The following is a 23127-nucleotide window of genomic DNA, read 5'->3' on the forward strand; positions in this document are numbered from 1 at the left end:
GGCGGCGGGCTGCAGGCCCCGACTCCCCACTGGTCTAACCAGCCCCCGACTGGTTGGTGGTCCTTTATGGTGTCTCCAGCCTTTTACCACTGTCACCAGTGCTGCAGGGAAGAGCCACGTACAGACGTCACTTCATACGTACCCGAGCCTCTGTCGGGTAGATCCCAGGGTGGGGCTGCTGGGACTCGCATCTGTAATTTGGCAGATGTGGCCCCACTGCCCTCACGGTGTTGTGCTGACTTACACTTCCTCCAGCGGGCAGGAGAGGGCCCATCTCCCTCTAGCCTCGCCAGTACCGTGTGGCGTCAGACTTTTAGATCTTTGCCAGTCAAATAGGCTAAAGAAAAGGGATCTTAGAGTGTTTGTTTGTTTAATCCTCACCCAGGACATGTTTATTGATTTTAGAGAGTGAGTGGAAGGAAGAGAGAGAGAGAGAGAGAGAGAGAGAGAGAGAGAGAGAGAGAGAGAGAGAGAGAGAAGCATCCCGTATGCACCCCTGCTGGGGATCAAACCCACAGCCCAGGTATGTGCCCTGACCGGGAATCAAATCCGTGTATAGGATGATGCTCCAACCAACTGAGCCACCCGGCCAGGGCAGGATCTTACAGTAGTTTAAATAGGAAGCATTTTTTTTTAAAGATTTTATTTATTTTTAGAGAAAGAGGGAGGGAGAGAAAGAGAGAGAGAGAAACATCAATCTGTGGTTGTCTCTCATGCACCCCCCAACCGCGGACCTGGCCCGCAACCCAGGCATGTGCCCTGACTAGGAATCGAACCGGCGACCCTTTGGTTCACAGGCTGGCACTCAATCCACTGAGCCACACCAGCCAGGGCAGGAAGCATTTTTAATGTTATTTTTTCTGATTATAAAACTAAAGCCTGCTCATTATAGAAAGTATGGAGAAGAAAATAAATGTCATCATACTAAGTTTTTAATATCCTGAATGGGAACAAGGGGATTCTGGAGCGGAGCAAATCAATAATATTACTTATGTAGCAATAACCCTGCCAGGTTGCCCCACTTCCTACCTGGGGTGATGAGGTGAAATCCAGAGGTCACCATGTTGGTACTATAGGCAAGGAACCCCTGAAACGGGGATCAGGGTGGTTATGTAGGAGAGGAACCTCTGAGAGCAGGAGATGAATTTATCTTCTGGGCGTCATGATGCACAGAAGGAGGAAGTGTCCTGGGTTTTTAGCGTTTGAAATGCAAATGATTCTCTCGGGGGAAGATAAGACCGGGAGCTGGGAGCTGGAAGCCCAGCTTTACAGCCGAGGGGATGTCTCCAAAGCCTGGGTCTCATCTCCCCCTTGAACTGTAAACACATACCTTCTGGGAGGTAAATCTGTGGCGCTGTCAAGCTCACCAGTCATAAACTGACCTCCTGGGCTTTTTCAGCCCAGATCCCGAGTTTCAGTCAGTCACTTGCTCAGAAAGCCCTAACTGCAGAGACGAAAATATTTTCTCTGCAACCCCATACGCCCAAAACAAAACTGACTTGAACCTTTTCTGGAACAAGGCAGGATACCAATAAGTAAACAAATAAACACATCCATTAAAAAATGAATTAACAAAGTGTGCCCATGGACGTGTGTGGGTCTCCGTCTTTGTAGTGGGCATAGCGTCTTGATTGCCAAGATCAGTGTGTAAGATAAAAATAACCACTGTGGCCTGTGTCCCCAGCTGAGGGTAAAAATAAAGCTGCAGCTGTGTTAATTTTTCAATCAATGGCTCAAGATCTCACATACCCTGTTGATGTTAGTAAACCTAACTAGTTATAGACACATTTATGTGTGTCAGGCACCAAGCTAAGATGCTTAATGAGTTGTTTTACCAAATCACTTACTTAAAAAAAGCAACCCTAGAAGATAGTTGCTTTCATAATCCGCACTTTGCAGATAGACAAACTGAAGCTGGGGACGTGAAATCTCTTGCCCAAGGTCACACAGCCAGGTGGTGACAAAGTACAGATTTCTCTCCAAAGCCACAAGGCTAGGTTGTTGATGCTTAGATGCTTCCTCCCAAGCGTTTTCCCTCAGAAGTGTTTGAAGAGTGACGATCCCCCCATAGAGGCAATTCAATAAACTGCTTCTTCCCAAGTCAGAAGTGTTTCAGCAGACTCTGCGGGGGGGGGGGGGGGTCTCCCCCCCTCCACCCGTTTCACAGAAGGAAAACTGAGACCCAGGGAGGGGGAGGCACTAGCCCAGGGGCCTGCATCTGCTTGTGGGCTGGAAGCCACCTCAGCCAGTGTCCCATCCAGGATTTCAGTGGGAGCTGGGGACAAAGTCGCCCTCTGACCAGAGAGGCCTGAGGTTTGCTTGGCAGGCGGAAGTGGTGCAGAAGTGTGCGAAAACTTCATCCCCATCAAGACAGCCTCTCCCCTCCTGCCCTGGCAGATTGGGAGCATGACCACTCCTCCTGGAGTCCTGAGAACCCTGGGGGAACCAAAAGTCAAGTCAAGCGTCCAAGACCCCGAAAGAAGGAGCCCAGGCTCTCAGCGTCCTGCCTGCCTGGCCTGTGCCTGAGATGATGCAGGGTGACGCTGTGGGGCCAGGGTGACCCCCACTGTGGCCCCTCTCACCTCTTCACCCCGCTCATCCCATTCTCCTCCCCAGAGAGCTGAGGCTGCCCAGCGGGAGGTGGAAAGTCTGCGGGAACAACTCGCCTCTGTCAACAGCTCCATCCGCCTGGCCTGCTGCTCCCCCCAGGGCCCCAGTGGGGTAAGGATGGTGGGAGAGCCAGAGGGAAGGGTCGAGAAAGGCCGTGTTTGTGGGTGTGAATAGGCAGGTTGATCGCGTGCACCTGTGTGGAACTGTGCATGCGGCTGTGTGGGTCTCTCTGCTTACAGCGGGTGTAGCATCTTCATTGCCAAGGTCACTGTGTAGTTAAACGTAATTACTATGACTTGCTTCACCAGCTAAGGGTACAAATGCAGCCCCAGCTCTTTTAACTTTTCAAGCTCAAGCTGTCTTATATCCTGATTAACTGGAAGGCCAGTGCCTTCCTTCGAAGGTCCCCTTAGTCCCAGCTGTCCAGAAACGCCAGGAACCTACTCAGACCAGAGAGGGTCATTCCTGTTGTCAGGTGCCTGCTCTGCAAGAGGGCAGGACGGGGTGTGACGGTGGGTTTGATCCACAGATCTGGAGTGCAGTTTTGGTGATTGCCGCCGGGTGTCACTGTTGGCCACTGGGCTCACACTGCTTGGTGAATGCATGGCATCCTCCTAGACTCAGACCAAAGTGGGGCCACATATCAAGATCTGAGGTTAACGTTCCCAAAAACATCCCGGGTGATTCCAGGGTGGTTTCCCAAACAGCCACATGCTGTGAAGAGCCAATCTTGTCATTAACCCCGGCGTGTCTGTGTTAAGCCTGGTTGGTTAATGCCTCTTTCTTCTCCTGGTTGGCATCCCTTTGGGGTCCTAGGGTCATATTCTGCCAAGGGATTTAGTCAGAACCACCCCAGCCTAGCCCTCTGTCCCTCTCCCCTCAGAAAGCTTTGGGCTTCTTATGAAAATTGGTCCACCTGCTTACAGATCTCTGCATACAAGACATTCAGGTCACAATTCCTTACATGATAACAGGTCTGCTCCAGGGTGAGTTGCTATCTGCACCTGTGAACCTGAAGCGACCGACATGATTTTAACCTCACCTGACACCCTGATGCAGAGGCCCGTATGTCTGTGTCTGCCTCTCTGTTTGAATATTGGGATGTGTGTCTATTTGTGACCTTCGGAAAATGACTATATCTTTCATCTAACTGTATCTCAGTTTCTTCATCTGTACAAGATCTACATGGTAGGATTATTGAGAGGATTACATGTAAAGCACCTAAAATGGTACTTGGCTCAGTCTATGCTTAGTAAATGTTTTATGCTATTATTATTGTTGTTGTTATTGTTATTGTTGTGGTTTGGGTGTGTCTGGGGTTTTGCCCACAAGAGCATATGGTCTCTTTGAGCCCATACATGTCTCTGTGTGTCTGGTGATCTGGTGATGTCCATACAATGTGTCTCCTTGATGCCTGTGTATTTCTGTGTGTGTGCGTGTCAGCATGAGTTTCCAGGCAGGTGTGTGTGGCAGTGTGTGCTATGTGCTATAGGTGTGTCACCCTGTGTCTGTGCCCCGGGAGGCAGTGTGTACGTGTTGTGGGCCTGGATGTCTGCACGACACAGAGCGTGACCGCAAAAGAGAGCCCACACAAATACCTACAAGAAAGTTTGCTGATGGTTTTTAATTAACCCCCGTGGAACCCAGCAAATGCCTGTGCTAATCAGCCACAGGGAACTTCGCTGGTTTGGGGGCGAGCTTTTCTGAGCACAACAGTGGTACTCGATGCTAATTAACGTAATGTGTTAATGGCATCCGCTTCCTTTTTTAATTGTCATTTATCTCCATGGAAGAATACGGCGGTTGGCAGGGGTGGGTTTTTGTTTTGTTTTTATGTTGCTTCTTAGATTCACTTGTAACTGAGCTCAAAAATCTGCCTGACTTCAGGTTCCCTCAAACAGCAACCTCTTCATCTTCATCCAGGACAAAATGACCATTTCCTAGAACCTAGAGAAGCAGTGGGGCTTGGGGTTGGTGGCAGATTGGGAGAAGGAAGGGGCCACAGTCTCAGGTCCAGCCCTGCTGGTCTCGTACTGCCGTTGTGCTGTTCCCTCCGCTGGGAGCACCCTGTTCCCAGCACTTCCTCACCCAGCTATTTCCCTTTTCCGTTGCTGTTCCTATTTAACAAGTGTCTTACTGTACAATATGCATAAGGAAAATGTGCATATCATAAGTGTACAGCACATTGACTCTTTCAGAATGAGCAAACCTCGTAACCAGCATCTAGATCAAGTAAAATGTTCCTGGCCCTCAAGAAGCCCCCTTGTGCCCCACCCAGGGGCTACCCCCTCGGGCTCTAACAGCACAGATGGTTGTGCCCGTGTTTGTATCTGATCCTAATTGAACAGCACACACAACCCTTGGGGCCTGGCTGCTTTTGCTCCATATTATATCGCAGAATCATCCGCGTTGTGTTGGAGTAGCTGTAGATTATTCGTTTTCCTTGCTGTGCAGTACTGCGTGTGGGAATATACCACAGTCTGTCCACAGTCTCTTGCTGATGGACATCCGGAGGTCTCCGGCGGGCTGCCATGAAACTCCCTCCAGGTGTCCTGGTGCACAGAGGCCTGCATGTCCCCTGCACATCCACCAACGAGCGGAAGCGCACGTGTCCCCCTTTAGTGGGTGCTGCCAAGCAGTCTTCCAAATCCCTCACGTGTTCTTGAACTTCATGATGGGCTAGACACATCTCCCTCCAGAAAACCTTCCCTGCTCCCTGCCCCTCCCACCTGTTCAGTTTCAAGACAAGAGGGGAAAGCACCCAGGCTGGCAGGTCCAACCTGAGGACCGGCTCGGAGGCTGGAAGAGGGAAGCCACCGACGTGTCAGAGGGGCCGAGGCATTCTGGGGCGCTCAGCGCAGGGACTCGGGGGAGGGGAGGCCGGCCCTGCTGCCCCCCAAAGCCCTGCTCTGCCCTCAGGATAAGGTGAACTTCGCCCTGTGCTCGGGCCCGCGGCTGGAGGCGGCGCTGGCCTCCAAGGACCGGGAGATCCTGCGGCTGCTGAAGGATGTGCAGCAGCTCCAGAACTCCCTGCAGGAGCTGGAGGAGGCTTCCGCCAACCAGATTGCCGACCTGGAGAGGCAGCTCTCGGCCAAGTCCGAGGCCATCGAGGCAGGTCTTGGGGGCGGAGGTGGGCAGATGCGAGGTGGGTGTGGCACCGCCGGGCAGGACAGCCCAGCCTCACCATCTTCGTTGGCTCCTCTAGAAGCTGGAAGAGAGGCTCCAGGCACAGTCCGACTATGAAGAAATTAAAACAGAGCTGAGGTATGAGGCAGAGTGAGGCTCACAGACCCCCAGCCCTCTTCCCTGGCCGGGGGTCCCTGGGCAGGCGGCAGGGCCCTTGGCAAAGCCCCTCCCCTTCCTCTCACCACACTCCACTTTATGGGGCCCTTGTCTCCTTGCCACTGGTACCTCGGGTGTCCTGCTTGGTCCTTTGCCATCAAGAGCTGCCTGCAGGAGCGCATGAAAGGCAGCCTTGCTGCTGGTGTGGCTGGCGGGAGAGGGGGACGCATCGGTCGCATAAGCTCACGTGGGCCAGCGTGGGAGTCGGATAGCACAGCACCCCTCCCGGGAATGTCAGAGCCGGGTCCCGTGCCCGCTCCTGAAGGCCACTGTCACAGTGAGCCTAGCGTCATGCAGAGTCCGGGGCGGGAGGAGGGCAGTTCTCAATCAGGGAAGATGCCCCACTGGAAGCGCCTCCCCAAGGCCTCTCTTAAAGCCGGGGGCGCGTGGCTGGCCTCACACTCGCCCCACTTCCCCCGGCAGCATCCTGAAAGCCATGAAGCTGGCCTCCAGCACCTGCAGCCTCCCCCAGGTGAGCGCCCTGCCACCCTCCCCGTGGGCGGGCTGCCCCCGAGAGCCTTCCCCAGGCAGGCCCTCTCAGCCTGGCCTCTTGTCTCCTTAGAGCCTGGCCAAGCCCGAGGACTCGCTGCTCATGGCCAAGGAGGCCTTCTTCCCCACCCAGAAATTTCTGCTGGAAAAGCCTGGTCTTTTGGCCAGCTCTGGTAGGCAGGGGATGTTCTTGGGGCTCGGGGGCAGTGAGGGGCAGGGTTGCTGTGGGCCTTTGGCCTCCTCCATGCCCACGGACCACTGCCTTCCACTTAGGCAGGAGGGTGATGGAGAAAAGGGGAGCACGTTGATTGAGCATCTGCTGTGTGCGGGGCACTGAACGGGCACCATCTGCGGCCCCGCCAGCTGGCAGCTGTCCCACAAGAAGGCCACACACACACTCAAGGACATACAGCTTGTTCAGGCCCTCCAGATGCCCCCCAAAGCTCCACTCAGCCCCAGGCCTTCATGAGCAGTAGGATGAGGTCAGGGGTCAGGGAGGGTATTCACATGGCCCCAGCCAAACTCTGCTGCCTCCATTTCCTCATCTGAATAACGGGGCAGTGATGGACCCTACTTCATGGATGAGGCGGGTACAGTTGGGACAGGCGCCCAGGAAGTGGGATCTCCTGCTGGGTGGGATCAATCCAAACTACCCACCCACAGGCAAGGAGCTGGGCCTGTAACGAGTGCTCAGCTAATGTTCTTCATGGCGGGGGGAGGGCTCCCCAGAACAGGTATTGGACCAGGCCTTGAAGGGTAGGGATTTGAGAATGGGGGCGGGGTTGCTGCAGAAACAGTGTCAGTGCTGGACGCCTTTAGCACTTCTGTCTCCCTCTCCTGTCCTCCCCCTCCCTCCCTCTCCCTGTCTCTGAATTTCTGTCTCTGTGTCTGTTTCTCTTTCACTGTCCCTCTGCCTCTGTCTCCTTTGTGTCCCATTATTTCTCCCCGTTTCTGTCTTCCCATCATCATCTGCTTCTTTGTCTCTCGTTCTCTGTCTCTCCTCCCTCCCTCCGTCTGTCTGTCTCTCTCTAGAGGAGGACCCATCCGAGGAAGATTCCATCAAGGACTCTCTGGGCACGGAGCAGTCCTACCCGTCTCCCTCGCAGCTCCCGCCACCACCAGGGCCGGAAGACCCCCTGTCCCCAGGCCCCGGGCAGCCCCTGCTGGGCCCTAGCCTGGGCCCCGATGGCCCTCGGACTTTCTCGCTGTCCCCCTTCCCCAGCCTGGTTTCAGGGGAGAGACTGTCAGGGGACACACTGCTGTCCAAGCACATGGTGCCCCCGGCCGCATTCAAGGGAGAGGCAGGCAGCCTGCTGGTGTTTCCCTCAGCCTTCTATGGCACCAAGCCGCCCGTGGCCCCTGCCACGCCTGCCCCTGGCCCTGAGCCCCCCGGGGGCCTCGAGCCGGCTGACGGGGGCGGGGGCGGCACGGCTGGGGCCGGCGCCGACGAGGAGCAGCTGGACACGGCGGAGATCGCGTTCCAGGTGAAGGAGCAGCTGCTGAAACACAACATCGGGCAGCGGGTGTTCGGCCACTACGTGCTGGGGCTGTCCCAGGGCTCAGTCAGCGAGATCCTGGCCCGGCCCAAGCCCTGGCGCAAGCTCACGGTGAAGGGCAAGGAGCCCTTCATCAAAATGAAGCAGTTCCTGTCGGACGAGCAGAACGTGCTGGCCCTGAGGACCATCCAGGTGCGGCAGCGAGGTGAGTGCCGGCCGCGGGCCTCTCCCATGGCCGGGCCAGGCAAGCGGCTGGCAGGGGTCTGAGACCTCAGGCTCTGGGTTCAGAGCCAGGCTCAGCCGCCTCCCGCTGTGTGACCTGAGGCAAGTGGCTCTGCCTTTCTGTGCCTTACTTTTCCCCTCTGTAAAATAAGGAAACACATCCTCCTTCCCTCCTTCCTGAGGCCTGTGGCTGCCCTGCCCATTTCCCCCTGCCTGGCCCTCATGGGGCAGCTCCATAATGGTGGGAAAAGGCTGGGTCTCAGGAACTGCCCTAGCAGGTACCCCCTGAGCACCTTGAAGTCTCAGTTTACCCATCCATTGAGTGGCCTGGGTGACCACCAACCTGGTTGAACTTGATTTTTAGGCTGATCCATATGAAGGGCCCAAGCTCTGACCTCCCAACACCTGAGTTTGCCCCAGCTCTGCCCTTCATCCCTGGGGTGACCTCAGGGAGCTCTCTTGTGGTTCCTAAGCCTCAGCCTCCCCATCCATCAGCCTTTATACGTGAGTATAAAGCACATGTAACTGCTTGAGAACCGTGCGCTGTGGCCGCAGCTGCCATCATTGTCGTTCTTGCTATTCCTCCAAGCCAGAGGCACTGGTAGGTCCCTAGCCCCGGTCCTGCCACACACACTCACACTCACGGTCTGGCCCTCACTCCCCTGGCGCTGGGAGGAGGGGGCCAGCCATGCACCCCACCCAGCTCCAGGGACTGCCCCCCAACATGCAGGTCCCCATGACAGATGCCTCCTTGCCTCTTCCAGGCAGTATCACCCCAAGAATCCGCACGCCGGAGACGGGCTCGGATGACGCCATCAAGAGCATCCTGGAGCAGGCCAAGAAGGAGATCGAGTCACAGAAGGGCGGTGAGTGTGGCAGGCAAAGGCCTGCGGCCTCTGGAGCCAGCTCTGAGCAGGAGGCGAGTCTCAGCCCCTCCTTTCCTGTCGGGCACCCGGAGGGGCTTCCAGCTTCTTGGCCTCTTTCCCAGTCTGCAGCCAGGCAAGCTCTAGGCCTGGGAAGCGCCAGCTCCATGCTGTGCAGTTTGAAGCTACTAGCCACACATGTCTGTGTCCACTCAGATTAATTAAAATTAAGTAAAATGACAACTTCTTCGGCCACACTAGCAACATCACACAGGTGACACGTGGTGGCCGTGTGGGACAGCACCACTGGGCACGTCGCCATCAGTACACAGCTCTGACAGCACTGGTCAGTGTCCTCACCCCGACTGTCAGTGTCCCCGCCTTGCAAATGCACCTTCTGAGTCCCAAGGGGACACCGGTCCGGCTTCCTCCTGCCTCTCAGGCTGCGCTGTCCACGCCTTCCCAGGGGCTGCAGGATTCACCGCCCGGTACCGCTGTGAGCCACAGACTCAGCGGCTGGAACCAACACAGACGTGTTCTTACGGTTCTGGAGGTCGGGCGGCCGACACCGGCCTCCCAGGGCCAGTTTAGGGGTCGGCAGGGCTGCGTCCCTTCTGCAGCTCCAGGGAAGAGTGCACTTTCTTGTCTCAGGCTCCTCCAGGAGCCCTGTTCCTCACCTTGTGGCCCCTGCCTCCATTGCCAAGTCCATCATCCCAGCCTCTCAAGTCTCTCTCATCCCAACTCCCTCTTGTGAGCACCCTTGGGATTCTGTATGGCCACCCAGATAATTCAGGACCGTGTCCCCATTTCATGCCTCTTAACTTCAATCGCATCTGCAAAGTCCCCTTGCCATGTAAGGTAACATATTCACCAGTCCGGGATGGGGGCGTGGATGTCTTTGAGGGGCTGCCTCTCAGGAGTTTCAGAGCCACAAGCCAACCGCGGGGCATGTCCATCAGGGTCCCCACTGGCATCTCAAACTCAACATGTTTGAAGCGGAACTCATTGTCTTCCCCTGCCCCTCACTCACTCTTCAAAGTCACCCCTCAGGGCTGGCAACCTGTCACAGATGGTGCTAGGAACCCAGGGAGAGGTGAGGGACTATCCTTGACTTCTCACCCGTGGCAGCCAGTCAGCCACCCATCCAGGGGACTCTCACCCTCTTTAGAGTTTTTTAAGGCTTGTCTACCCCCACCCCAATTGCCACCAGCCTGGTGAGCCACCGTTGTCACTTGCTGGGACGGCTGTAATAGTCTCTCCATCAGTCTTGCCAATGACATTCTAGACCCCACTCCACCCAGACACCAGAGAGATCTTTCTAGAACACACACATCATCGTGTCACTACTCAAAATCCTTCCATGGCTCCCTGTGGCCCTTAGGATAAAATCCCAACTCCTCCACAAGGCCTATGGTCTTCGGACCCGCCCTGATCCTTCCACATCTCTTACATGAACTATTTATAACCATTCTCCTCTTCATGCCTTAATGCCGTTCTCATCCCGGACACCTGTCACCTGACTGCCAACTCATACTTGATGACTCAACTTAGAAGTCACCTCCTCCAGGCAGCTCCCCACCCCTGTACAGGTGGATTGGATGCTGCCCTTCCTTGGATCCCCCAGTATTATATATATGCTTGGTGCAATGGAGCCAGATATGCTTTGCTGCAAATTCTGGCCCTGCTGTTTATTAGCTGTGTGACCCTGGGCAAGTTTACTTAGCCTCTCTGTGCCTCTATTTTCTCATCTGTAAAATGAGGACAGTGTTAATAGTTCTTAAGATTGTGTGAGGGTCAAATGAGATCAGGCCTGGTGAGCACTCAGCCTGGGACCTGGCGTATAGAAGGTGCCCCTGAAAGGTTAGCCATTCTTACAGTTAACGTTACCATTATTATGTCTCTATTGTTGCATTTGTTTGTGTTACAAATGACCCTGCTGATGCGGCCGCCCCTCCCACTGGTCTGGGGGCTTCTTGCGGCCAGGGTCCGAGCTGCAGACCGGCACCCAGCACAGCGTAGCTCAACACGGTTATAACACAGTTGCTGACTTAGGACAGGTTTCAGCGCGCCCACTCTCTTTCGCAACATCTGCTGCCCCCTGGTGGTGACTCAGAGCAAATGTCCCGATTCCAGGCCTCTGCGGGCTGCTGGGAGCCACCAAATTCACAAGGGCCCTCCCTCCACCTGGTCCCTGGGAGGGCTTCCCCTGCTAGGACCCTACAATGCCCCTCCCATATAGTCTACTGAGCCCCTCCTGTGTATACACCAATTTCTTCTTGCTCAACTCCTGTAGCAAGAGAGAGGCAGTCATTCCGTGAACTTTTGCTGTGTGCGTGACACAGGTTACAGATGTGGGTGAAACACCATATTGGAGGAAAAACAACCGTGAGAAACAGTCCAATCGAACACTCCCGCTAAACAGACAGGACGAGCCATGCCCACAGTTCCAGAGACCAAAGGAGAGCCCAGGTCTCCTGGCTCCCTGTACAGGGCTCTCTCTCTCGACTGGGGCTTAGAAGCGAGGCAGCAGGGAGATTAAAAGGGCCATGTCACAGCAGAGGGAAATGTTCGCACAAGTGGGCCAGGACTGAGCGTTCTGTGGAGAGCTCAGCAAGTGGAAATAGGCCAAGGTTACGGCCCCGGACCCGACACAAATCGTTACTGAGCAGAGAGCCACTGGCAGCCCCCCCACCCCGGGGGGCGGGGGATGAGTGTGGCTGAGTGCCAACAGGGGAGCTTACTTCTGGGAGTCGAAGGGAATGCCCAGATTGGGCACAAGGATCTTTATACAAGATTTTCCTTCATCATTGTCACAATAGTGACAAACTAGAAACACCCTAAGTGTCCAGCAGGGGTCGGGTAGTAAAGCAGAGACTATCCCTTCAGCAGGGCATGCCGCCCTTAAAAATAAGAATGGAGAGAGAAACATCGATTTGTCATTGCCCTTGTTTATGCATCATTGGCTGATTCTTGTATGTGCCCTGCCAGGGACCAAACCTGCAACCTTGGCGTATCAGTGACAATGCTCTAACCGACTGAGGTACCTGGCCGGGGCAAGAGAACCTTTAATCATAGGGGGAAATAGTCATGTTGACATGAAATGGGGACAAGCCAGGCTACACTCCTGTGCCAAATGTGATCATCCCGTGCATGGAGTTGGAAAACAAACCAAGGAAATACATGAGACTATGTCGTGTACTTTCCTCTGGGAGGGAGATCAGAGGGATCTTTATATTCCCACCTTAACTTCTTGTGCTTCCTTAGCTCCCTACCATGCACATGTATCACTTTGTTTTCATCGAAGTAGGTCACGTAACAGAATTAACCTTCTGAAAGTGAACGATTGGGGGGCATTTACTATATTCACTCAAGATTACGTTAAGATTCATGTGTGGTTTTACACAGTGACTTCCTTTTTAATTGCTGTATAGTATTCCATTGTGTGTCCTTATCACTATTTATTATCTGTTCTCTCCTCCATGGGTATTTGGGTTTGTGCCGTGATTTTGCTGTTAGAATAAATGAAGCAGCCTCTTTTGTGTGCAAGAGTTTGTATTTTTCTTGTCTTTGGACATTTGCATAGATGGATCATAGCATATATAAAAGACACGTGTTTTTTTTACATTACGTTATTCCCGTGAGTACTTTCTGCACATATGCTACATCTTATCACCCACCTGACTTAATGGCTGCCTAATAATCTGCCGTGCAGATGGGCCGTAATTTACTTAACCAATCCCCAGTTGGTGGACACAGAAGTTGCCTCCAACATTTTGCTGGTATAAATACTGATGCTGTGGCCATCTTCACCCCGTAAGCCGTGTCCTGACGAAGGGCTTCTCGCCACCTTGTCATCCACCCCGCAGGTGAACCCAAGAACGCGACAGCCCCACTGAGCATCACCAATGGCACCGCCTCTGCCAGCACCTCAGAAGATGCCATCAAGAACATTCTGGAGCAGGCCCGCCGGGAGATGCAAGCACAGCAGCAGGCCCTGCTGGAGATGGAGGCAGGCCCCCGGGGCCGCTCAGTGCCTCCCTCACCCCCGGAGCGGCCCTCACTGGCGGCCGTGAGCCAGAATGGAGCCCCGACCTACGTCAAGCAGGAGGATGGCGGTGGCGGTGGCGGGGGGACCAGCAGCAGTGCCACACAGACACCCCTCACCGTCCTGTCCCCCGCTGCCTTTGTGCAGAGCATCATCCGGAAGGTCAAGTCAGAGATCGGCGATGCCGGCTACTTTGATCAGCACTGGGCCTCAGACCGCGGCCTGCTCAGCCGCCCCTACACCTCGGTCTCACCCTCCCTCTCCTCCTCCTCCTCCAGCTACTCTGGCCAGCCCAACGGACGGGCCTGGCCCCGTGGGGAGGAGGCCCCCATGGCCCCTGAGGACGAAGCGGCAGGGGGTGAGGATGAGCCCCCCAGGTTGGGCGAGCTCAAGGCCGAGGGGGGCGGCCCCGAGTCAGGCAGTGGAGGGAGGCTGGCCTACTACCCGGCATACGTGCCCCGCACGCTGAAGCCCACTGTGCCGCCCCTGACCCCAGAGCAGTACGAGCTCTACATGTATCGTGAGGTGGACACGCTGGAGCTGACACGCCAGGTCAAGGAGAAGCTAGCCAAGAATGGGATCTGCCAGAGGATCTTCGGGGAGAAGGTGAAGATGGTACAACGGCGTTGGGGGGTAGGAGTGGCAGGAAGCTCAGGGCTGTGGGACCCAGGGAGAGGGGACCACCTGAAGATCCAGCCCCCTGTGCTTGCAGTCTGGAAAGAAGCGTGTATGAGCAAGAACAGGGCAAAAGCAGGATTTGAACCCAAGTCTTTGCAACCCCAGAAGTCCGTTTTTCTATATGTAGCTGGCCCTGGGACCTGTGGGAATCAGGGGCCACGGCAAGGCTGACGTTCAGTTCTGTGGTCGTTAGTTCAGTGAAGCATATTTATCTGGTTGAAAACAACCACTGAGCGAGTCCCGCTCCTCCAGGATACTCCCTCACTCCACTGGTCCAGCCACTAAAGCGGTTAAGGTTCAGCCCAGCCAGGGGTCTCCTGATTGGTTGGTGCCCCTGCAGTACCAGTGGTTAAGTAGTTTTTCAATATCACCTTTGCCCATAGCAGAGGAGCAGACAAACAGGCGAGCCCATAGAAGGGAAAAGTGACCTAAGTGGGAGACACAGGAAGGCTTCCTGGAGGAGGGGGCACTTGAGGGGTCTTAAGGGCTAGGTTGGATTTTTACACGTAGGGAAATCAGGAAGGGTAATGCAGATGGGGGTACAGCCCAGGCACCTGGGAAATGAAGGCAGCCCTGGCCTCACAGGTAACAGAGTGAACAGTGGTGCCTAAGGGCCTTGGGGGGAGAGGGGAGGGGAGGGCCTGTGTCCCTGGGGCCTGCTGACACACCCTTTCTGCCCCACCCATCCCCAGGTGCTGGGCCTGTCACAGGGCAGTGTGAGCGACATGCTGTCCCGGCCGAAGCCGTGGAGCAAGCTGACACAGAAGGGGCGGGAGCCCTTCATCCGCATGCAGCTGTGGCTCTCAGACCAGCTCGGCCAGGCCGTCAGCCAGCAGCCCAGTGCCTCCCAGGGTGAGTGCCCACAGGGCTCTCTCAAGGGGTGCTGCCAGCCCCCAGCACTGCGGAGAGCCCCCACTCTCCCTCGGTGCGGCGGCACGTGCGTCTGCTTCACTGCCCGCATCTGTCTCTCTCTCCAGCCCCCAGTATGGCTCCCTGGGAAGACTGCAGTGCGCTCCTACCTGGTGTCCCTGCCCCCTTTCATCCTTCCTTCAATCGGAGGGATGCGTGGGTCACTGGTTTTAAACCTCTAGGTGGTGCCAGAGCAAATGGAAAACAGTTTGCATTGGAGCCCCACCCTCTGCCGGGTCAGAATAGCTGGTTGACATCTTTTTCCCAAGGGCCCAGCGTGCACCCTCAGAACCCTCCGCGCAGGGCCCTGAGCAGCTGTTGCCCATCCGCTAATGATACGCAGGCAGGTGGAGTTCGGACTTTGCTTCCCTGAGGAAACTGAGGCCCAGAGTTGCCCAAAGCCAAAGAGCCTAGGAGTGGAGAGAAGGGGCAGCGGGGGAGACTCTCCCTGGATGACCATGGGCAGGTGTGCCCACACACCAGTGGGGTGCCCGCCCGGGCCACGAGTGGGCATGACTTCAAGGACAGGACATCGGATCTGCCACTGAGGCCAAAGAAAGAAAGTCACGGACCTCAGTGCAGTCAGTTTGCCTGTCTGTAAGCTGGGGCTCGGTCCATAGGACAAAACCACATCTCAGGATCACAGGGATGTCACCCCTATGTCCAGGATCAGCCAATTTGGGATCAGGTGGGACCGCAGATTCCTTGAGACCCCAGACGTGGTCTGCCAGCACATGGGGCTATGAGGAGCTACTCAGAACCTGGAGGCCCCACTGTGTATCTCTCAGGGTAGGCAGGGGTCCCAACTGGAATTTATTTACTCAACAGACGACCCACCACCTCCTGCCCCCCAATCCCTGAGGACTCACCCATGACTAACCTGAGGTGTCTGCCTTCTGGGAAATCATAGTCAGTGGCTGAGGGGACAGATGTGGGTGTCAGCAGACCTGAGCTCCAGCCCTGACTTTGCCACTAATCACTGTGGGGCCCGGGGCATGTATTTTGAGTCTCTCTGAGCCTCAGGTCCCTCACCTACCTCCTAGACATGTTTCTGGTGACTTGAGATCATGAGCTGAAAACATGTGACACTAGGCTGGGCACGTAGTAAGTGCTCAATAAACGGAAGCTTTATTATCGTCATCATCGTTGTTGTCACCTGGTAAGGGAGGGATCCGGCACAAGGAAGAAATTATAGTGACGCTGGTTATTTTGTAGAGTGTCTCAGTTCGGCTTGGTCTGAGGCTCCCTCGTGATTGGACTCAGGCCGTGCCCTTCGGGTGGGAATATCACTGAAGCGATGCCGTATCCTTCTCAGCACGGTCACACCTCGGTTCTCAAACACCTCCCATCTCGAACAATTTGGTTCTTGACCAAGTTGTTCACAGAAAAAATGCCTCAGCTATCAAACAAAACTTTAGCTCTTGACTCGACAACACTTCCATGCTCGTACCTGTATGATCGGTCACGAGTCTCGGGCAACAAACAAAGAAGATCTGGTTTTCAAACAACTCGCTTCTCAAACAGCCTTCCCAAATGAACTAAGTTCAAGACCCAAGGTTCCACTTCCTGTCGTATCAGGAGGTACCAGTTGTTGATTTGGCCCTTGATTGGGGGTGTTACCTTGGATCCCTTGGTTGAGGTTGTATCTGCCAGCTATCTCTAAGTTGCTATTTTCCCCTTTGTAACTAATAACTATTCTGTGGAGGGATACTTTGCGACTACGTAAACTTTCATCTGCTCGCTTTTCCGTCTGGGATGGTCCCTGCCTGAGATTACTATGGTGGTTGCATGGTGGATTGTTGCCAACCCGTGACTCTACCAGACAAGATTGCCCAGCCCACGTGTGTCTGGGCCAGGTCACAGTAACCGCCTTCCCTGTCTCTCTGTGGCCCACAGCCAGTCCCACCGAACCGAGATCCTCACCATCCCCTCCCCCAAGCCCCACAGAGCCCGAGAAGAGCTCACAGGAACACCTGAGCCTGGCATTGGAGAACAGCAAGGAGAACCAGCAGCCGGAGGGCCGCTCCAGCTCTGCGCTGAGTGGGAAGATGTGCTCGGGCGGCCAGGCCGCGGGGGGCATCCAGGAGATTGTGGCCATGTCCCCTGAGCTGGACACGTACTCCATCACCAAGAGGGTCAAAGAGGTTCTCACCGATAATAACCTAGGTACGGGGTTGTGGGACGGAGGGATGCTGCCTCCCACCCCGGTTGGCTCCCACTCTCCTTGAGAAAAGTGCCCACAGTGAGATCCCAGGGCGCTGGGGTCCAGCCTGCAGGCACCGGTCAGTCCTGGCGCACCTCAGACCCTCTGGGAGGCATCGGACTCTGACCTGGGCTCCCAGAGAATGAAGATTTTTTAAAAAATTCACACCCCCTCAACCTCCCAGTCACAATCCAGTTTTTAGGTATCTCTGACACACTGTCTGAACACATACAAGAGTATATGTACACAAGTTTCTTCTTTTTTCTGTGTAGATGAATTTACACACGTACACATACTATCCTACGGCTTGCTTTTTAAAAACTCACACTGTGGACCCCCTTTCACCTTAGAATAATTAGGCCACCCGCGTTCTTTCTCACTGTTGTCAAGTGTTTTAGGCCACAGATGCCCTGCCTTTCTTACCCGGCTGATGGGCATGGTGGTTGTTTCCGACTTCCTGCTGCCTCTGGAACTCTGTCCCGATGCCTCTCTGTGCCCTGGGGCAGGGGTGCCTGGAGGATAAACGCAGCCGGCCCAGGGTGTGCACACTGGCATTTTGATAGAGGCTATCCATTACTCTCTGACAAGGTGATATTAACTGTCCACATGAAGTTTGCAGACAACTCAGGGGTCCCCTAGGAGGGAAGAACATCTAAAGTGGGAAAGCCTTTGTGGGTAGCTGTCTGCCCCCCAATCTTCTATTTTGCAGAAAGGTCCCCTCTAGACCCACATGGGTGTGGGCTCCCCTCGTGTCTGAGTTCGTGGAGACACCCCGGGTTCTCCGCTCTGCCTCTCCCGTTTCTTGTCTCTCCTGAGAGCACCTCTGCCAGGCCTGGGGTAACAGGCCCCTCCCTGTCCCCAGGGCAGCGGCTGTTTGGGGAGAGCATCCTGGGCCTGACTCAGGGCTCTGTGTCTGACCTGCTGTCCCGGCCCAAACCCTGGCACAAGCTCAGCCTGAAGGGCCGGGAGCCCTTCGTGCGCATGCAGCTGTGGCTCAGTGACCCCCACAACGTGGAGAAGCTGAGGGACATGAAGAAGCTGGAGAAGAAAGGTGAGCGCGGGCCCTCTGGGTCTGGCCTCCCCTTTTCCCATCAGAACCGTATCTAGTTGCAGCCCAGATACACCCAGGCCCCAGTGGCCCAGGCTTAGCCTGGCGTGGGGCCGCAAGGAATAGTGATCCCGCAGAATATGATTGAAAGCAGTTGAAATATTGCTACTTCCCCTGGGGACATTCCAGTCTCCCATCTTGGTGCCCTGCCGCATACCCATAGCTACTTGAAAGTCTTTTGCCAGCCCCACTGCCCATCCCACAGAAGGCCCCCTCTCCGATCCTCCGACCTCTGCATCAGCTCCCTGATGCGCCCATTACCCAGACTGCACAACAACGCAAGACTTGACCCAGCAAACAAGACGCCTTCGGGCGGGGGGCCGGGGGGGACAAAGAGCTTGCCGGGTCTTACATTGTCCAATATTATCTTTTATCCCTGAAAAAATGAGCTGGCGAGTGCCTGCTGTGTGTCCCCCCAATCTCATGCTGTGCATAAGGGATACCTGGACCTTCCTTAAAAAGCCCAGGGTCCAGTTGGGACATGAGGTACAAGGAGTTGAAGGTTGTCATCCAGGGCACCCCAGGGAGTTCATGAGGAGAGAGAGCTGAAGGTCAAGCCAGGCTGTGAGGGACACATGGACCAGGGCCAAGGCTGGGCTGTTGGCACAGATGACTTGGCATTGAAGAGCTTGGCCTGCCACTTCCTGGCTGTGTGACCTTTAGCAAGTGGGTTCCCCTCTCTGTGCCTCGTTGTACTTAATTTGAAACTAGGCATCAGCAGCATCCACCTCAGCATTACTGTGAGGATTAAGTGTGACTCTCATACCTTACATCCTCCATTCTGAAATGGGCTCCCCCACCCCCAGTTTGATGATTTGAGGTTAAGATGCATTTGCTGGGTTCCCTGCCCCTACCCCCAACAAGACCTTAGTGAATTTTAGCGACACTTCCGTGAATCAAGAGAATGCCTCATAGCACCCTTTTTTGAGTACTTCCTGTATGTGAGGGGTCCTGCCAAGCCCTCTACATGTGTTTAGCATTTTGGGTGCTAATGCCAGTCTTCAGAGGCAGGTGTGGCCTCTCAGGCAGGTGTGGGCAGGCGAGAGCCTCAGCGGAGGGGCGGGGAGGGGTGTGGAAGGAGAGCAGCGAGAGAGAACAGGCTGGGCGCGGCCTCCAGGTGTGAGGTGCAAAGGACTCTGAGCAGGGCCAGCTGATGGGAGGTTCAGCGGGGGAGGGAGCTCGGGGCTCCTGCTGCCCTGGGGGTAAGGGGGGGGAGGGGGAGGGGGAGGGGTGGGAGTACTGTCGAGCCTCGTCAGGCCCCTCAGACCTCCCTCCCTCCCCTGCCGCCCCAGCCTACCTGAAGCGCAGGTATGGCCTCATCAGCACCGGCTCAGACAGCGAGTCTCCAGCCACCTGCTCCGAGTGCCCCAGCCCCTGCCTGCAGCCCCAGGACCTGGGTCTCCTGCAAATCAAGAAGCCCCGCGTGGTGCTGGCACCCGAGGAGAAGGAGGCCCTGCGGAAGGCCTACCAGCTGGAGCCCTACCCCTCCCAGCAGACCATCGAGCTCCTCTCCTTCCAGCTCAACCTCAAGACCAACACCGTCATCAACTGGTTCCACAACTACAGGTGGGACGACAGTGGCGGGCCCTCGGGGGTGGGGGTACAGGGTCCTGGCCCAGCTTCCTGAGCAGGAAGTGGCTCTGGTGTCCGTGTGGTGCCAGAGAGGAGAGTCCGTCTGCGTGTTCAGGGGCAGAGAGAAGGCCTCTCGATCCCCCAGGGAGAAAGGGAAGGCGGAGCCTGGAAGGGTGGAACACCTGAAACCTCCCCACAGCCCAGGCACGGGCCTCCCACGGACCGGAGTCCAAGTCCCACCTGGGCTGTGTGTTCTGGGGCAAGTCACTGTGCCTCTCTGAGTCTCATCCCCATTGGGTATATAAGGAACCTCATGCCCGACAATGCTGAGCCAGGGATCAAATGAAACCCTTGAGGCATAAACACAATGTAAAATATTGCTTGTTATCTGGCTTGGAGCCAGAGCCTGCCAAACATCAACTGAAGCAGGTTTTTAAAGCCTCCCAGCCTCCTTCCCTCCCTGGGGGGTCTAGGGACATCCTCACCCTTTTCATTCCCCGCAGGAACTGAGCACTCCACTATTATCCAGGTAGTCACTCAGCCAGGGTCTGAGAAATGGGGTTCAAAGCCAACATCCCTGCCCTTAGGGAGCTTAAAATCACAAACCAGATAATTTCACTGCAACCTAATAAACGCTGTAAAGCAGGAAGGAAGGGGGGGCTGAGGAAAAAGGGAATTCTGCCTCCTGGTGAGGAGTTTATAGAAGAATTAACATTGGAGCTGGGTTTGGAAGGATGAACAGGAGTTTGCCCCAAAGAGCAGAGAGAATCACACTCGCAAAAGAAACCACTCTCAAAAAGTGTCAGTGTAGAGGAGTACATTGTTGCGTTTGGTAAATGTTTATTGAGTGCCTGTCTTACAGACCAGCGGGAAAGGGCTCCATTAAACAGCCCCTCCTGTTAATGTATCAGTAAAAGCTGCGGCGGACTCTGAGAAAGGCCAAGGACAGGGTGCTTTGAGAAAAATTACCACAGTGGCCGTAACAGATTTGGGGATCAGGAATTGCACAGACTAATTTATACTATAGTATGAATGACTATGAGCTTCATATTTATATTTGGTCTACAGTATGGAAATTCTCATGTTGGAGCTTCAGGCATTGAGCCAACCAAAACCACTAGGGCTACTCCCGATCCCAGCAGCTTTTAGCAGGGACTGAGGGAGACGGCAGGGTCCCTGTGCGGGGGACAAGGCCACCTTTGTGGAAGAAGTGGGGACTGAGAGAGGGACATGAACCAGATGATCCCTCACAGTCCCTCTAAGCCCAAGATCCTGGAGTGAGGCCTCATCCCCCACCTGGGCAGGGAGCCAGGGAGGCAGGAAAGTGTAGCCAGACTTCTGGGTTCAAAGCCCAATGAACTGCTTGAACTGGGCGATCTCTGTGCCTCTCTGAGCCTTTACTAATGATATGATTATGTCCCCTCATAAGGTTATTATGAAAAATAAATGAGATAATCAGCAAAAAGTACTTGGCCTGGTGCCTGGTGCATATAAGCACCTGTTATTATGATGATTATAATAATTAGAACGGTTATTATATATCAATAACATGTACTTTATTATTCATATAAGTCGTGGAAGGCTACAGCCTTGGAGAAGCTAAGGAAGCCCTGTTGCTTGATGACCTTGGATGAGTCATTTGACCTCTGTGGACCTCATTTGCTAAATAGGAAAATAATTAATGGGCTTAGACTCATTCCTGGCCCTTCCTGCTCCAAAACGTGACGGATGTGACTAAGTTTCCCTCCCTCAGCAGGGAGACTGTTGAAATGAAGAGAAAATGGGTGCTGGACTAGAATTTGAGGTACCCAGACTCTGACCCCAGCTCAGCCCCCTTGTGTGCCGTGGCGATCTGAACAGTTTCCCTTTCTGGGCTGACGGCTAAGAATCCCTTCAGGAAAGAAGCAGGGAGTTGTTGCCACAAACTAGACCTGAGTTTGACTTTGAGAAACGTACTGTCCAGCAGAAATATGATGCAAGCCACATATGTCATTGAAAATTTTCCAGTAGCCACATTTAAAAAAATAAAAGAAACATAAAATTCATTGTAGTAGTATATTTTATTTAGCCCGATATATACAAATATAACCATTTCAACATTTAATCAATATGAAAACTTTACTAATAAGATCTTTTACTTTTCTCCTTCACTTTTTTTTTCTTTTGTATTAAGCTTTCAAAATCTTACCCTTACATCACACCTTAATTCAGCCTAGCCACATCTCACATGCTCACGAGCCACGTATAGCCAATGGCTACTGTACTGAACGGTGCAGGTTTGGATCATGAGCTTTGGAGTCTGACAGTCCTGAGTTTTAAGTATTCATTCTGCCATTTACTGGCTGTGTGACCTGGGGCAAGTCACACTCAGCATCTCTGAGTTTTCTCCTCTGTGAAATGGGGATAATAATACCACCCACCTAGTAGTGCTCTGGAGAGGACTCACCAAGATGCCGCCTGTGAAGGAGCTTAGTGCCTAGTGAGCCCCCCAGGAAGTGGGTGGGTTCAAAATGACCTCCTTGTGGGGTGCGTCCAGGGTTAGCCGGTTCCCCTCCCACCCCTCGCTCACCGCCGTCTCTGCCCCAGGTCCCGGATGCGCCGGGAGATGTTGGTGGAGGGGACCCAAGATGAACCAGACCTCGACCCCAGTGGGGGTCCTGGCATCCTGCCACCAGGCCACCCCCACTCAGACCCCACCCCGCAGAGCCCCAACTCCGAGGCTGAGGACCAGAAGCCCCCCGTGAAGGAACTGGAGCTTCGGGAGAGCCCCGAGGAGAGCATCACTCCCCTGACCGCCCAGGACAAGGCCCAAGTGCGGATTAAGCAGGAGCAGGCCGAGGACACCACTGAGGGAGAGGCGGGCAGCCAGCTCCAGGACTCGGGGGGGCCGGACAAGGGCCGCGGCTCTCCCCCAGGGATGCATCCTGACCCTCCGGGGACTGATGGGCTCCCAAACGTGGCCCCAGGGCCCCTTCTTCCGAGCGGAACCACCCCAGACTGCCCCTCACTACAGCCGCCACAGGAGAGCAGGGGGGGTGAGCGACTGTACCCGGACCCCCTAAGCTTTAAGTCGGCCTCAGAGTCCTCACGCTGCAGCCTGGAGGTGTCACTGAACTCGCCCTCGGCAGCCTCCTCCCCAGGCCTCATGACATCTGTGTCACCCGTCCCCTCCTCCTCAGCTCCCATCTCCCCGTCCCCACCTGGCGCCCCCCCTGCCAAAGTGCCGAGTGCCAGCCCTACTGCCGACACAGCCGGGGCCTTGCAGCCCAGCGCCAAGGTGAACCCCAACTTGCAACGGCGGCACGAGAAGATGGCCAACCTGAACAGCATCATCTACCGGCTGGAGAGGGCTGCCAATCGGGAGGAGGCTCTGGAGTGGGAGTTCTGAAGGCAGGGGCCAGGGGCACACCCAGGCGGCGGGGCCAGGAGGGAGGAACTCAACCCCTAAGGTGTGGACAGCGATGTTATGCCGTTTACATTTTTGTTGTAATCCTACTCCTGTAAGTTGTGAGTGAGCAGGTGGGGGCCACTGCCTCCTCTCTTTGGCCCCCCCTGCCCCAGGGGGGGCGCCCTCTTCTCCACCCTGGCCT

General features: G+C 55.1%; 1 protein-coding gene across 1 annotated transcript in view; it reads left to right on the plus strand.

Annotated features, from left to right (window-relative positions):
* The window catches only part of CUX2 (cut like homeobox 2), an 80173-nt gene extending 57089 nt beyond the window's left edge, over positions 1–23084 (plus strand). Inside the window, exons 9-21 of the mRNA XM_090292036.1 lie at positions 2617–2721; positions 5530–5721; positions 5816–5874; positions 6376–6424; positions 6515–6614; positions 7474–8142; positions 8924–9025; positions 12889–13673; positions 14438–14597; positions 16551–16820; positions 17720–17908; positions 19258–19531; positions 22124–23084. Coding sequence (XP_090148162.1) covers positions 2617–2721; positions 5530–5721; positions 5816–5874; positions 6376–6424; positions 6515–6614; positions 7474–8142; positions 8924–9025; positions 12889–13673; positions 14438–14597; positions 16551–16820; positions 17720–17908; positions 19258–19531; positions 22124–22925 — 3756 coding nt within the window. The 3' untranslated portion in view covers positions 22926–23084. The remainder of the gene's footprint in view (positions 1–2616; positions 2722–5529; positions 5722–5815; positions 5875–6375; positions 6425–6514; positions 6615–7473; positions 8143–8923; positions 9026–12888; positions 13674–14437; positions 14598–16550; positions 16821–17719; positions 17909–19257; positions 19532–22123) is intronic.
* The last annotated feature ends 43 nt before the right edge of the window (positions 23085–23127 follow it).

This window comes from Furipterus horrens, unplaced genomic scaffold, assembly GCF_987537825.1.
Source record: "Furipterus horrens unplaced genomic scaffold, mFurHor1.1.pri manual_scaffold_11, whole genome shotgun sequence".
In the NCBI taxonomy this organism is placed as follows: domain Eukaryota; kingdom Metazoa; phylum Chordata; class Mammalia; order Chiroptera; family Furipteridae; genus Furipterus; species Furipterus horrens.